General features: G+C 45.6%; 1 protein-coding gene across 2 annotated transcripts in view; it reads right to left on the bottom strand.

Annotated features, from left to right (window-relative positions):
- Positions 1 to 15,905, bottom strand: part of pot1 (protection of telomeres 1 homolog) — a 457,382-nt gene that overhangs the window by 71,887 nt on the left and 369,590 nt on the right. For both annotated transcript variants that reach the window (XM_086008747.1, XM_086008748.1), the window contains one exon: positions 13,930 to 14,085. In XM_086008747.1, coding sequence (XP_085864873.1) covers positions 13,930 to 14,085 — 156 coding nt within the window. The remainder of the gene's footprint in view (positions 1 to 13,929; positions 14,086 to 15,905) is intronic.

Below are 15,905 nucleotides of genomic sequence, written 5' to 3'. Positions count from 1 at the left end.
GATTTTCACTTGATTGACCTTGTTGAGCCCGCCCAGCGGGCTCAGCAGGCCAATTAAGGGCCACCCGGCAACAGGTGACATCACAGGCTGAAATTTCATCTATCAAGACGTGTTGACAGATGAAATATCAGTGTTTCACAGCTGTTTGAAGCTGTCAAACACTGACAGTCTTACTTCTAACCTGAGTCCTTCTACGCAGACTCATTTAGAAATCTCACCGGCACTGAAAGCTGCAGGCTGTCACTTTTGACAGCTCGCGGCCATTCTGCTTTCTGTGCCGGCTGAATGATGGACTCCCGAAGCCTAGAGGAAGGAAGGCTGTAAAGGTAAGTACAGGTAATTTAAACTTCTTTACACACTTTAGACACACCAAACACACTTACCTTTGCACTCATGCACCCATCACTCACCTGAACACCGACATCTCGACCCCTCCAAGTCCTTCAACCCGACGGCCCGACTCCTCTAACCTGGCGTGGTTTGGAGCCGTCGGGAATCCCATGACAACCTTCAAAATAGGGATTAGGCTAAAAACTGCCTGTTAACAGGCAGTTAATTGGCACTAATCCCTTCCCACCTCGGGTCGGCAGGTCCCAGTGCGGGGCGGGTGCCCGCCTCCTTTGAAACTTACATGGAGGCGGGTTTTGGGCGGGATGGTGTCGGGACCCCCCGAATTCGGGATTTTAGCCCCCCGCACGCCTAAAAGCCCGCCTCATGACACACTGAAAATCGACCCCAAAGAGTCTGCAGAGGGATATAGATAGGTTAAGTGATTATTCTCATCTGCCAGATTTTGGCACAATGTGTGAAAATGTGAGGTTATCCACTTTGGTAGGAAGAATAAAAAAGAAAATTATTTAAATGGAGAGAGACTACAGAATGTTGTGGTACAGAGGGATCTGGGGGTCCTCATACATGAAACACAAAAAGTTAGCGTGCAGGTACCGCAAGTAATTAGGAAGGCAAATGGCATGTTGGCCTTTATTACAAGGGGGGTGGAGTATAAAAATAGGGAAGTCTTGCTATAACTGTACAGGGCGCTAGTGAGACCACATCTGGAGTACTGCGTGCAGTTTTGGTCTCCTTATTTAAAGAGGGATAAAAATGCATTGGAGGCAGTTCAGAGAAGGTTCACGAGGTTGATTCCCGAGATGAAGGGGTTGTCTTATGAAGAAAGGTTGAGCAGGTTGGGCCTATACTCACTGGAGTTTTGAAGAGGGAGAGTTGATCTTATTGAAACATATAAGATTCTGAGGAGGCTTGACAGGGTGGATGCCGGGAGGATGTTTCCCTTCGTGAGGGAATAGTTTCCGAATAAGGGGTCACCCATTTAAAACCGAAATGAGGAGGAATTTCTTCTTTCAGAGGGTTGTGAATCTTTGGAATCTCTACCCAAGAGAGGTGTGGAAGCGGAGTCAGTGAATATATTCAAGGCGGAGATAGACAGATATTTGAGCTACAGGGGAGGCGAGGGTTATGGGGAGCGGGCGGGAGAGCGGAGTTGAGGCCAAGATCAGATTAGTCATGATCTTATCGAATGGCAGAGCAGGCTCGAGGGGCCAAATGGCCGACTCCTGCTCCTATTTCTTATGTTCTTATGCTTACCCACAAACAAGAAAAACTTGTATTAATATAGCGCTTTTAACGTCCCAATGCGATTCACAGGAGTATTATAAGACACCGAGCCACATAAGGAGAAATTAGGGCAGGTGACCAAAGGCTTGGTCAAAGAGGTAGGTTTTAAGGAGCGTCTTAAAGGAGGAAAGAGAGGTAGTGAGGCGGTGAGGTTTAGGCAGGGAATTCCAGAGCTTAGGGCCTAGGCTACAGAAGGCGCGGCCACCAATGGTTGAGCGATTATAATCAGGGATGCTCAAGAGGGCAGAATTAGAGGAGCGCAGATATCTCGGGGGGTTGTGGGGCTGAAGGAGATTACAGAGATAGGGAGGGGCGAGGCAATGGAGGGATTTGAAAACAAGGATGAGAATTTTGAAATCGAGGCATTGCTTAACTGGGAGCACTGGGCTGATGGGAGAATGGGACTTGGTGCGAGTTAGGACACGGGCAGCCGAGTTTTGGATCACCTCAAGTTTACATAGGGTAGAATATGGGAGGCCAGCCAGGAGTGCATTGGAATAGTCAAGTCTAGAGGTAACAAAGGCATGGATGAGGGTTTGAGCAGCGGATGAGCTGAGGCAGGGGCGGAGACGGGTGGTGTTACGGAGGTGGAAGTAGGCGGTCTTTGTCAGGCTGCGGATATGTGGTCAGAAACTCATTTCGGGGTCAAATATGGCACCAAGGTTGCGAACAGTGTGGTTCAGCCTCAGACAGATGTTAGGGAGGGGGATGGAGTCGGTGGCTAGGGAACAGAGTTTGTGGCATGGACTGAAAACAATGGCTTCGGTCTTCCCAATATTTAATTGGAGAAAATTTCTGCTCATCCAGAACTGGATGTCGGACAAGCAGTCTGACAATTTAGAGACCGTGGAGGGGTCGAGAGAAGTGGTGGTGAGGTAGAGCTGGGTGTCGTCAGCGTACATGTGGAAACTGACGCTGTGTTTTCGGATGATGTCGCCAAGGGGCAACATGTAGATGAGAAACAGGAGATTGTTGAACCAGTTAAGGGAAAATGCTTGGGACTTCAAATCAATTGAGCCGAAATCCCATAACGCTGAATGAAAATTCACTGTAAATTAGTCTTTTGATTTAGAACCATAGATGGCGGCCATTTGTGTCTGCGCTGAAACTATCACCACAGCCTACTCTCTTCCACAGCCCTGTATTTTCCTCGACTTCAAATACATATTCACTTTTCCTCAAAGATGCAGTGTGTAAGAATACACCATTCACGGTAAACTGGACTGAAGCTAAAGTGACCAAATCTGATGTACCGACAGGCTTTGATCACTAAGAGACTTCTTGGCTAAACATTTGTAAAATAAATGATGTGCTTGCAAGCTGCTTTATTCCCTCCAAAAGATAAGATCTTGAAAAGTTCTGCGAGAACAAGGAGTCAACAATCCTCAGAGTCAAAAACCAGGACTTTTTCCAACCCCTGACCATCTGGCCTTGGCTAACTAAGTGTCAAAACAGATAGGGAAGCGAGAGAGAGAAAACAACGCTGTTCACACAGTGCGGGACATGATGTGGGGGAGTCGTCAAGTTTTGGGTGTTGAAAGGTGCTGTTTCAAGACACTCGGGGCTGCAGTCAAGGGCGACCTGGTCAGTTGCCAGTTAAAGTCGTACGTCTAGTCACTGCCAAGCTGACCTCTTACTGGCGTTAGTACGTGTGTGGCTGCTTATGATCACTTGAGCTTAAAGTAAATGATTTGAGTAAGAGTTGTTTTACTGTATGATCCATACGTGCTTGCTTGTGATAAGTAAATGATTTGAGTACGGGTTGTATTTTGTGTGCTTACTTGTAACCGCTTGCTGATTTTAAGTAAATAGTTTACCCTGAAAATCCTCGTCTCGAGTTGTCTGTTCCACAGGTCTGAACTCTACAAACCGTCAGACAGAAGTTCAAACCAATCTGAACGTGATCCCTGCCGTAACTACTTCCCATGGCAAAGCATACTGTAACAACTCTACTTTGCTGCAAATTTTCCTACCAGCACAGAAAAAAAATTCAGCGGAAAAAACAATTAAATATTTTAGTGGAGGGTCTGCATGCAAAACCTTAACTTGTCATTTTTCTTTGCATGGACCTGCTGTGCACTTCTACCAATTGCTGTTATTATTGTAGATTGTCTTATAATATGGTCGGCCAAATCATCAATGGATTGTCCAGAGATCTCCCCCTTAACTTGATACTTGTCTAACTTTACGCCTTACTCTCAGTGACCATTTTAAACTGAGGACCCCTTGTCACCAATCAGAGATAATAAGCCTTTCACTGCTCAGTTGGTTAAAGCCCTTTATCATTTCAAAAAACATCTATTAAATTTCCTCTCAGCTTTCTCCGCTCTGGTGGGAATTGTCCCAATATCTCAAGTCTCTTCTCCTAAACCATGTTTCTTATTCCTGGCATTATCCCGGCAAATCTACACTGTAAACTCTTTCTAGTTTAATGTCCTTTCTATAATGGAAAGACCACAGCAGCACACAATACTCTAACTGGGGTCTAACTGTGGCATTGCACCAATTTACCAGAACTCTTTAATTTTGTTCTCTGTGTCCTATTCATAAAACCGAACATGCTGTTGGCCTTTTTTTAATGGCTTTATCTACCCGCATTCCATACTTTAGGTAATTATTTACCTGAACCTCTAGATCTCTACGTTCACCCACACCCTTCAGTGTCTTTCCATTGAGTCTACACCCCATTCCTTGCTTTCTCTCTCAAACCCTCCCACTTCTCCATATTAAAATGGGATCTGCCACTGGTCTGCCCATTCTGTTAAACTGTCTCTGTGTCCTTTTTATTTCCTTTACAAACAATTGAATTCGATGACAATGGCAAGCAGGACTCAGAAGAATTAAGGAGGGCATTTGAAACAGTCAGGACTGGGGATTATTGGCTATTTGACTTTGCAGAGATTTTCAGTTGAAGTCTGCTATAAATGGGAGACATGGTGTGGAGATGCCGGTGTTGGACTGGGGTGGACAAATGTAAGAAGTCACACAACACCAGGTTATAGTCCAACAGTTTTATTTGAAATCACAAGCTTTCGGAGCGCTGGACTTCACCTGACGGAAGGAGCAGCGCTCCGAAAGCTTGTGATTTCAAATAAAACTGTTGGACTATAACCTGGTGTTGTGTGACTTCTTACATAAATGGGAGAGTGATCCGAAACAGAGTGCTTCTAGACAGAGTGCTAAATTGGGAACTTGGAGAGAGTGGGAATTCGGAGCAGATAGGGAACGGGGAGAGAGTGAGAGGAGCAGCTGGAGATAATGGTAGGCCCGAGAGCCCGGAGGGAGTGCGAGCGTCAGGGAGCGATGTAAGTGATGTCAGCACAAGGGAAGGAGCTGAAGAGAAAAAATAAACAAATTGGTGAGTAGCTGGTGATTGTTCTTTTTTAAGTCTTGAGTTTATTTCTGTTAAGTTAGTTAATAATCTATTAAGTAGAGGCATGGCAGGGTACTTCAGTCCCGTGGAATGCACATCTTGTGTCATGTGGGAACTCCAGGACGCTTCCCGTATCCTGGACAACCACGTGTGCAGGAAGTGTGGTCAGCTGGAGGAGCTCAAGCTCTGGGTTTCGGAGCTTGAGCAGCAGCTGGCGTCACTGCGGTGCATTCGTGAGGCAGAGAGCTTCGTGGATAGCACGTTTCAGGAGCTGGCCACTGATGTAATAAAACTCACTACACACTTGGTTTGAGCATAAAGCAAGGCTTTAATCAACTTGTTTCAGAACATGGAGGTCTAGTTGTACTTCACTAGTTCCTTGTCTTACAAAATGTCCCTGACAAGCTGGGCCCACGCCTGAGTATTTACTCCTTGGACGGCGCCACCAGCTGGCCGTCCAGCGTTATTTCATGAGTAGTTTCTTGATAAATGATGAGATTTATAACAGTCACCCCGCACTGTAAGGGTAAGCAGGCAGAGAGGAAATGGGTGACCGTCAGACAGACAAGGAGGACCAGGCAGGTAGTGCAGGAGTCCTCGGAGTGCATCTCGCTCTCCAACCAGGAGGTGAGGGCGATCGTTCCTCTGGGGAATACAGCCAGAACCAAGTCCACGGCACCAAGGGAGACTCAGCTGTACGGGGGGGGGGGGGGGGGGGGGGGGGGAAGCGTATGAGGAGGAAAGTCAGGAAAGCAATAGCGGTAGGAGATTCGATAGTCTGGGGAACAGACAGGCGTTTCTGTGGCCGCAGATGTGACTCCAGGATGGTATGTTGCCTCCCTGGTGCCAGGGTCAAGGATGTCACTGAGCGGCTGCAGAAAATTCTGAGGGGGAAGGGTGAACAGCCAGAGGTCGTGGTCCATACGACATAGGTAGAAAGAGGGATGAGGTCCTGCAGGAAGATTTTAGGGAGCTAGGAAAGAAATTAAAAAGCAGAACCTCAAAGGTAGTAATCTCTGGATTACTCCTGGTTCCACGAGCTAGTGAATATAGAAATAGGAGGATAGAGCAGAAGAATGCATGGCTGGAGAGATGGTGCAAGAGGGAGGGATTCAGATTCCTGGGACATTGGGACCAGTTCTGGGGGAGGTGGGACCTGTACAGGCCAGACGGGTTGCAAACTCAACAGAGCCGGAACCAATGTCCTCGCGGAGAGGTTTGCTGGTGCTGTTGGGGAGGGTTTAAACTAATTTGGCAGGGGTTTGGGCACCAGGATGTAGCATCAGAAAGGAGAAACAAGGCGCACAAAGGATTGAGAGAGACAGAAAGCACTAGAGTAAGAAACAGTACGGTATTAGGTGGGGTCAGACTAAGAGAGAATACAAGGTCTAAGATAGGTTTACAGTGTATGTGTGCAAACGCACGAAGCGTGGTAAATAAGGTTGGTGAGCTACAGGTGGAAATAGCCACATGGGAATATGATGTGGCGAAAACAGAGGCTCAAAAAAGGGCAGGATTGGGTGTTAAATATTCCTGGATATAAGGTGTTCAGGAAAGATAGGGAAGGAAAGAAAGGAGGTGGTTTGGCAGTATTGGTTAAGGAGACTATTACAGTGCTGCAGCGGGAGGATGTCCTGGAGGGGTCAAGGACAGAATCTATTTGGTTAGAGTTGAGAAACAATAGAGGTGCCATTATACTACTAGGTCTATTCTATAGGTCACCAACTAGTGGGAAGGATATAGAGGAGCAAATTTGCAGGGAAATTACAGAGAGGTGCAAGAACTATGGAGTAGTGATAATGGGGGACTTCAATTATCCTAATATGGACTGGGATAGTAATAGTGTAAAGGGCAGTGAGGGGAAGAATTTCTGAAGTATGTTCAGGAGAACTTTCTTGATCAGTATGTTTCTGACTCAACAAGGAAGGAGACATTGCTGGATCTGGTTCTGGGGAATGAGGTGGGTCAAGTGGAGCAAGTGTCAGTGGGGGAACATTTAGGGAACAGTGATGATAGTATCATAAGATTTAGATTAGCTATGGAAAAGGACAGGGAGCAATCTAGAGTAAAAATACTTAATTGAAGGCAATTTTCAGTGGGTTGAGAGCGGATCTGGCCCGGGTAAATTGGAATCAAAGATTGGCAGGCAAAACTGTAATCGAACAATGACTTTGGCAGCATCTTCTTGTAAAGACAGATGCAAAGTACTCATTTAGTACCTCAGCCATGCCCTCTGCCTCCATGCGTAGCTCTCCTTTTTGGTCCCTAATCAGCCCCAACCCTCCTCTTATTACCCGTTTATTAGGCCTTTAAAGGGGAGATGGTTCGAGTACAGTTGAGGTACATTACCACGAGGGGGAAAGGTAGGGCAACTAAAGCCAGAGCTCCCTGGATGAAAAAGAGATAGAGAGTAAGATGAAGCAGAAAAAGACCATGCATGACAGATATCAAGTTGAGAATACAAGTGAGAATCAGGCTGAATATAGAAAGTTCAGAGGGTAAGTGAAAAATAAAATAAGAGGGGCAAAGAGAGAGTATGAGAATAGAATGGCAGCTAACATAAAAGGGAATTCAAAAGTCTTCTATAGGCATATAAATAATAAACGGGTAGTAAGAGGAGGGTTGGGGCTGGTTAGGGACCCAAAAGGAGAGCTACGCATGGAGGCAGAGGGCATGGCTGAGGTACTAAATGAGTACTTTGCATCTGTCTTTACAAGAAGATGCTGCCAAAGTCATTGTGAAAGAGGAGGTAGTGGAGATACTGGATGAGATAAAAATTGATAAAGGAGCTACTAGAAAGGCTGTCTGTACTTAAGGTTGATAAGTCACCAGGACCAGATGGGATGCATCCTAGGATGCTGAGGGAAGTTAAGGAGGAAATTGCGGAGGTACTGGCCATAATATTCCAATCCTCCTTAGATACGGGGGTGGTGCCAGGCGGCTGGAGAATTGCAAATGTTACACCCTTGTTCAAAAAAGGGTGTAAGGATAAACCCAGCAACTACAGGACAGTCAGTTTAACCTCAGTAGTGGGGAGGCTTTTAGAAACGATAATCAGGGACAAAGTTAACAGTCACTTGGACAAGTGTGGATTAATTAAGGAAAGCCAGCACTGATTTGTTAACGGCAAATCATGTTTAACTAACTTGATTGAGTTTTTTGATGAGGTAACAGAGAGGGTTAATGAGGGCAATGCGGCTGACGTGGTGTACATGGACTTCCAAAAGGCTTTGACAAAGTCCCACATAATAGGCTTGCCAACAAAGTTGAAGCCCATGGAATAAAAGGGACAATGGCAGCATGGATATGAAATTGGCTAAGTGACAGGAAACAGAGTAGTGGTGAACGGTTGTTTTTTGGACTGGAGGAAGGTATACAGCGGTGTTCCACTGCTTTTCTTGATATATATTAATGACTTGGACTTGGGTGTACAGAGCACAATTTCAAAATTTGCAGATGACACAAAAGTTGGAAGTATAGTGAACAGTGAGAGGAGAGTGATAGACTTTAAGAGGACAGAGACAGGCTGGTGAAATGGGTGGACACGTGGCAGATGAAATTTAACACAGAAAAGTGCGAAGTGATACATTTTGGTAGGAAGAACAAGGAGAGACAATAAAACTAAAGAGTACAATCCTAAAGGGGGTGCATGAACAGAGAGACCTGGGGGGTATGTGTGCATAAATTGTTGAAGGCGGCAGGACAGGTTAAGAAAGCGGTTAGAAAAGCATACGGGATCCTGGGCTTCATAAATAGAGTCAATGGGCTCGATTTTCCAAGCCCCGAGGAGGCGGGTTTGGAGGCGGGAGTGGTGGGAAAATTGCAGAATCGGGGGGCAGGAACCCATCCCGCCCCCGTGCCAATGTCCCAGGAGGCGGGTACCCGACCTGTGCTGGGAGCCGCCTCCCTGAGGCGGGAAGGGGATTAGTGCCAATTAACTGCCTGTTAACAGGTAGTTAACAGGCAGTTTTTTGCCTAATCCCTATTTTTAGTCCTGAAGTGTGGGCTGTCCGATGGCTCCGAACCACGCCAAGTTAGCGAGGCAGGCCGTGGGTCTGCAGGGGTTGGAGGGGTCGAGATGTCCATTGTGCAGGTGAGTGATGGGTGCATGTGTGCAGAGGTAAGTGTGTGAGGTAAGTGTAAAGGCCTAGAAATTGGGTTGGGGTGCCAAAGTGGCGCAAAAGTCGGCGGAGCGATACCGATCGCCAGAAATTCAGTTTCAGTGCCCCTCGAGGGACACGGGGCGAGGCTCGAGGCGCTCCGCGTCCCTCTTAGGGTGCTGAAACTGATTATCGCAGCGCAACGTGCCGCAGCACCACACGCTGCGGCACGGCACGCTGCGGTACTGCAGGCCTTCCTCCCACTGTTAAGGGGGAGGTGCCTGCAACAGCGCGAGCCCCGATCGCGAGTGTCGGCAAATGAGCCCGGCACCAAGGAGAAGTGCCGAGCTCTCGGGAAACAGCCAGCAATGCCGCGGGGGGAGGGGTTAGGAGGCCGGGGACGGAGGTGCTGGCAGGCGGCCGCCGAAAAAGCGGCCGCCCCGCACCTCCACCTTAACTTGCGCCGCTGCCGGCACAGTAAGGCCCCGTGAACCGGGCGCGGGTAGCGAGCGGCGCAACTGTGGCGTTCGCTACCAAATATCGCGAACGGGGCACGAATGGGGCGCTGCGCACACCGATGACGTCATTGGTGGCGGCGCAGCGCAAATGCCTAACGCCACCATTAGCGCCCCTACTGAATATCACCGCAGACGCAGCCAGTGGCGCTACAGCCACTGACTGCCTCTTTAGGCGCTAACAGGTGGCGCTACTCACCCAATTTCTCCCCCAAAGTGTTTTAATAAGTTTTACTTACCTTTACTTTCTCCTGCAGGCTTCCTTCCTTCAGTTCTCAGGAGTCCCTCAGCTCACCGGTACAGAAAGCAGAATGGCCGCTGAACTGTCAAAAGCTGCAGCCTCAGCTTTCTGGTCTGGAGAGCTCTCTAACTGAGTCTGAGTGGAAGGACTCAAGTTAGAAGACAGATTGTCCGTGTTTGACAGCTTCACAGAGCCGTCAAACGCTGATTTTTCATTTGTCAAAAGCTCTTGACAGATGAAATCGCTGACGTCACCAGTAACCAGGTGTCCCTTAATTGGCCTGCTGAGCCTGCTGGGTGGGCTTAACAAGGTCAATCAAGGGAAAGTAGCGTGGGTTGGCCACAAGTCGATGGAGGCGGGACTACAACCCAAAAAGTGGGAGTCCCGCCTCCAAAAGCTCCCCATTGACAAAATCGAGCCCATAGAGTACAAAAGCAAGGACATTCTGATGAACCTTTATAAAACACTGGTTCTGCCTCAACTGGAGTATTGTGTCTAATTCTGGGCACCGCATTTTAGGAAGGATGTGAAGGCCTTAGAGAGGGTGCAGAAAAGATTTACAAGAATGATTCCAGGGATGAGGGACTTCAGTTACGTGGATAGACTAGAGAAGCTGGAGTTGTTCTCCTTAGAACAGAGAAGGTTGAGAGGCGATTTGATAGAGGTGTTCAAAATCATGAGGGGTCTAGACAGAGTAGATAGAGAGAAACTGCTCCCATTGGCGAAAGCTTCGAGAACCAGAGGGGACAGATTTAAGGTGATTGGCAAAAGAATCAAAGGCGACATGAGGAAAAACCTTTTTACGCAGTGAGTGGTTAGGATCTGGAATGCACTGCCTGAAAGTGTGTTGAGGCAGACTCAATCGTGGCTTTCAAAAAGGAATTGGATAAGTACCTGAAGGAAAAAAATTTGCAGTGCTACGAGGAAAGGGCGGGGGAGTGGGACTAGCTGAAGTGCACTTGCAAAGAGCTGGCACGGGCACAATGGGCTGAATGGCCTCCTTTTGTGCTGTAACCATTCTATTTTATGATTCTATTCCATGATTCTAAATTAGGTTCAGGATTTTTAAGAGTTAATTCTCAAATATGTCCAGCATCCTTTCTGTTGTCTCAATAGGGAGAGGTGCAGAATGAAGAAATATTGCCATTGAAACGCAGAGGAGTTTGATCTGTTAATGAGCTCATCCACGAGTTAATGAGCCAGCCATTAAAACTGTTATGCATAATGACCTGGAACAATATCTCATTCATTATCTCATTTCAGACATTTCGAGTAGACATTCACACGAGATGGTAGAAGAAACTGTTTCCTGCAAACACAGCATGGGGTTGTCTGGTAGGAATCCACTCTTTGGAAGGCAAACACCAGTTAAACTGGCAGCTCTATTGGCCAACCCCTGGACTGGGAAGATGTCCAGCTGCCATGTTTCCGATCCAGAGAGGCTACAAAAGAACAACGACCCACATGTTCAAAGAGTAGGTGTGGTCTGTTGATTAGAGACCAGAAAGACCTAGGCCAGTCTGCCTTAAGAGAGCTGACCAGGCCCAAAACAAGTCGTGGCCTCATTTAATGATAGGGCTGAGAAAATACTAGTTACTTGCCTCACTAACCAGTTCAGGGTGGTGCAATTTATTAATTTCCTTATTTACATGGAGGGACTGAAGTGAAGTGGAACTAAGATGAGATGAGGTTTGCTAGAACTGTTACTCTGTACGTTCACTCGCTGACTGTAAAATAAAGCCGCTTATGATTCATACAGCTTTCGGAAGGTCCGAGAAGCATGTATGCGAGGATCGAGATATTCAATTCTTATAACAAGGCAGTCTTCACAGTTATACCACTGGGCTATCATATATCATATTGGGCAGCCAAAGTGAATGCACTAAAAGAAAAAGCCCGAAGAGCCCTATATGCAATAAAAAGAAAACTCTACAACATCCAAATCCCAATCAAAATCTGGCTCAAAATATTTGATAGTATAATCCTGCCCATTGCGCTGTATGGTAGTGAAGTATGGGGCCCACTCAATCACCATAGCTACACTAAATGGGAAAAACACACAATAGAAGCCCTACATGCAGAATTTTGCCGAAGCATTCTTCGCACCCAAAGGAAAACACCAACAAATGCATGTAGAGCCGAACTAGGCAGATACCCTCTGATAATAAACATCCAAAAACGAGCACTAAACTTTCTAAATCACCTCAAATCTAGTTCCCCAGACACCCTTCATTTTAAAGCCCTCCAGACCCAAGAGCTGAACCCAGAAATGAGTCCCCTGAGTCAGTTGTTACTGAAACTAAGTACTCCTACCCAGCCGGACCCTGACCAGTCCCAGACCAACACTGCTCTCCAAACACCAATCCGAGTGAACCAAATCATTAAACAATGCAAAGAAACCTACCTGGAACATTGGAACAAAATAACCAACAGCCAAAGCAGATTAGAATGCTACCGGGCCCTAAAAAGAGAATATAAACTGGCAGACTATCTCTCGACCATCAGAGACACAAAACAGAGACAGACCCTCACCAGATACAGACTAAGCGACCACCAACTGGCAATTGATAAAGGAAGATACAAGAAATCCTGGCAACCTAAAGAAAATAGAATATGTGATCACTATCTGGCCGGCGAGGTTGAGACAGAGGTGCACTTCCTCCTAAAATGCGAAAAATTCAACAAAACAAGAAACATATATTTTGACAAGCTCAGCCTTACAACCCCAGATTTCAAAGAATTGGATGACCTGTCAAAATTAAGAATAGTCCTGGGGGAAGGAGACAGACCATATCTTGGTGCCCAATATGTAACAACATGTCACAGCCTGAGGAACAGTGAGTGACTAACGAGCACACCCATAGCATATATACACGAAAAATGTTTAAATCAATACCGAATGTACCCAACGACTGTTTAAATTAATACTGAATGTACCCAACGAGGGTCAACGACTGTTTAAATTAATACTGTCTGTACCCAACGAAGGTCAAAATTGTTTGACACCTACAGAATGTTGGAAACCTGTACTTTTTTGTTATGTAAGCTTTGGCAATATGGTTCCCTGTAAACTTTCATGCCAATAAAGCATTTGAATTTGAATTTGAATTTGTAAATTCCTGATCGTCAGGGATGTTGATCTGCTTGTGTGAGAGATTCTAATCTACAAGGGTAACTAGGACAGACCTGACATTTGTAACAGGAATGTTGACCTTTATTCTCTCTCTCTCCGTCTTCTGAGTTAACCTTTTGATATCCTTTGTGACATGAATCAGTCATTCATGAAAGAAAGACTTATGAAATAATACTGAGCGGCCTACGGGTGGCGCTGTCCAGGGAGCGTATAAATACTCGGACATGGGCCCAGCTTGCGCAGGACATTAACAGGAACTAGTGAAGGACACAACTAGACCTCCATGTTGTAAAACAGTTGATTAAAGCTTTGCTTAACGCTTAGACCAAGTGCCTAGTAGTTTTCTTACATCACTTTGCAAGTGTTTTCATCTCTCACCACCTTTCTTTCCTTTTTCCCCCCAGTTGGTTATATTTTCTCACTGTTTATTAAGCCTTCTGCACCGAATCCAACAGCTTTATTCGTCTGCTCACAAGCAAAGCGTTTCTAGTTGATCTCAGGATGTATCTGTTTGCAGCAATAAGACCTCGTGCCTTAATGGACAGGCCATTTTACACACAGCTCCACCACAGCAGCAAGCAGCTGGCATAATGTTGCGGTCTTTGTAAAACTGCCTGTCCTCTGACCTACCAAACCATGGGAGATCTACTTGAATTATACATCAAAAAAAGAGACGAAAGGTCATCGACCCAAAACGTTAACTCTGTTTTCTCTCTCCCTGCAGATGCTGCCTGACCTGTTGAGTGTTTCCAGCATTTTCTGTTTTTATTTCAGATTTCCAGCATCCGCAGTATTTTGCTTTTGTAGCAGAGATACTTAACTGACTTCAGCCAGTAATTTTACACCCAGGTTGTGTGCCATCATCTAAACACCTCAGCGAGACCCTGTAATCAGTCCCAGCTATTTATGGTCAGTTTGCTCAGACATGGTACCTTGAGGGAGTTTGCTGCTCCAATGTGGTTGTCATACACCAGCACGTCGACAGTTAGCTTGCACAGGCGATGAATATCAGCGGGCTCTCCCTCCAGGGCATTCATATCTGTTGGGATCTGCCACAATGGGTGAGGACATTTGGTGCCATCCCAAACCTGTTGGAAAAGTCATTTTCATATAATTATGTACAAATTTAATAATTTATCCAATGTTTTACATTCAATTTCCTGGAGTAAATACTTAAAAGTAATGAAGCATGTACAATCAATCTAACTTGCCGTACTCTCAATTCTCTGGTACAGTAACAGTATATTATTGCTATGTTTTTTTCAAGCATTTGTACATTTTGGCCACAATTGATTTTTTTTAATACAAGTGCTCCTGTTACACTTGATTATCCACCACAAAAACATCATCTGCACTAAATTTCTAGGTGAAGCTTCTCCTGGTGGGTTTTGCTGCTGCGAGCTTATGCATTTGAGGACTGGCATTCCTCCGTATTCAAGAATGACGGGACCACCAAGCTACCCTCATCTCGTTTCACTTCGCAGCGAAGACAGTTTCCCAGGGCTTGAGCGCCACTAGCGCACCAGGAGGCACAGATGAGAGCGTCGTGCCAAGTGAGGACCAGTGTCTGGAGTCATCCAAAGATGGTGGCCGCTCCAGGCACAAGCTGCTACCACTGCTTTAAACAACCCGTATGTCTTTGTTATTTAGGACATTGGTGGTGGAAGAGTTCACAACCTTTACTGAATATATTGCTGACATTAGGAACATTTTCAAACCATTCGGAAACTTGTTTAAATAAAACAGTTAGAAAATTAAGGGAGGGAATGAGCACCATCACGGTAAGGTTTTGGAAGACTTCTGTACTTTTCTTATACGAGTATCAATAGTGTTTTTAAAAAATAAATAACTGGACTTAAGATGGATTTAATGAATTCACCCAATGTTTTACATTTACTATTGACTTAAGATGGAAGTTGTTTTAAAAGAAAGACTTGCATTTATATAGTGGCTTTCATGACCTCAGGACGTCCCAAAGTGCCTTTTCCCTATTTAAAGAGTAGAGCCCATGTGAGCATGTTCTTTAATCTGTAGATTATCCAGGATGTAGAATCTTAGTTCTAGCTGCTAATTCAATTATTGATTCTTTTGAAAGGGAATGGGGATTTTATGTGTCGATTCTGAACCAAAGCAATCAGGCAGCGGAATGGTTTCAATCGCTGGAAAGTATCAAAGTTAATGAGCTTACACACAAATACATTATATCTTAAATGGCTTAGCCATCAAAGAAGCTTTGCTGTACACATTTAAATTATTTGTTCAAAACATCAACAAAACCTGGCTAACAGGTGACTTGGTCAATAGAATGGAATGCAATGCTCTCCTACCATTGTGTCTTTGAATTTGATTCATTGACTGCTGCTCTTTATTCAGAGGCCTTTTGGTCTGAAGTATATACAGCAAGCTTTTGTCAATAGGGTAGATTTACCGATCCCATGCTCCTGGGGGCAGCTGCTGGTCCAAGAATCCAAGGATGAAAGTTAGGGCTGTAACACTTGTGTCAATCTTAGGCCCGTGCACCCTTGGAAAACACATCTCCTTCGCTGAATTTACCCAAGTACCTTTACATGAGCTGACATGGGAATCACATTGGCCCAAACACGCTACTGGGAAACCGAAAGTCTACAAAAGACCTTCAACGATGCAGCATCATGGGTCACTATCAACACAAGGAGGACAGCGGTTCAAGGTGGCGGCTCACCACCAGTTTCTCAGGGCATTAGGGATGGGCAATAAATGCAGCATTGCCAGTGTCTCCGCATCTCAACAACAAATTCAAAAAAAGACTTTGATCTAAAAGCTTTATGGCATAATGAACTGTGCAAGAAATACATTCTAGTAAACGATACAGTAACTTCTTGTGAATGGAAAATATCTTTTCTTTTCCAATTATTGTACCATCAGTAAC

The sequence above is a fragment of the Somniosus microcephalus genome, chromosome 16 (genome assembly GCF_052327205.1).
Source record: "Somniosus microcephalus isolate GS21.2 chromosome 16, FLI_Smic_1.0, whole genome shotgun sequence".
Taxonomy (NCBI): Eukaryota; Metazoa; Chordata; class Chondrichthyes; order Squaliformes; family Somniosidae; genus Somniosus; species Somniosus microcephalus.
The sequence above is the reverse complement of the archived record's forward strand: the minus strand, read 5'-3'. Positions and strand labels throughout refer to the sequence as shown.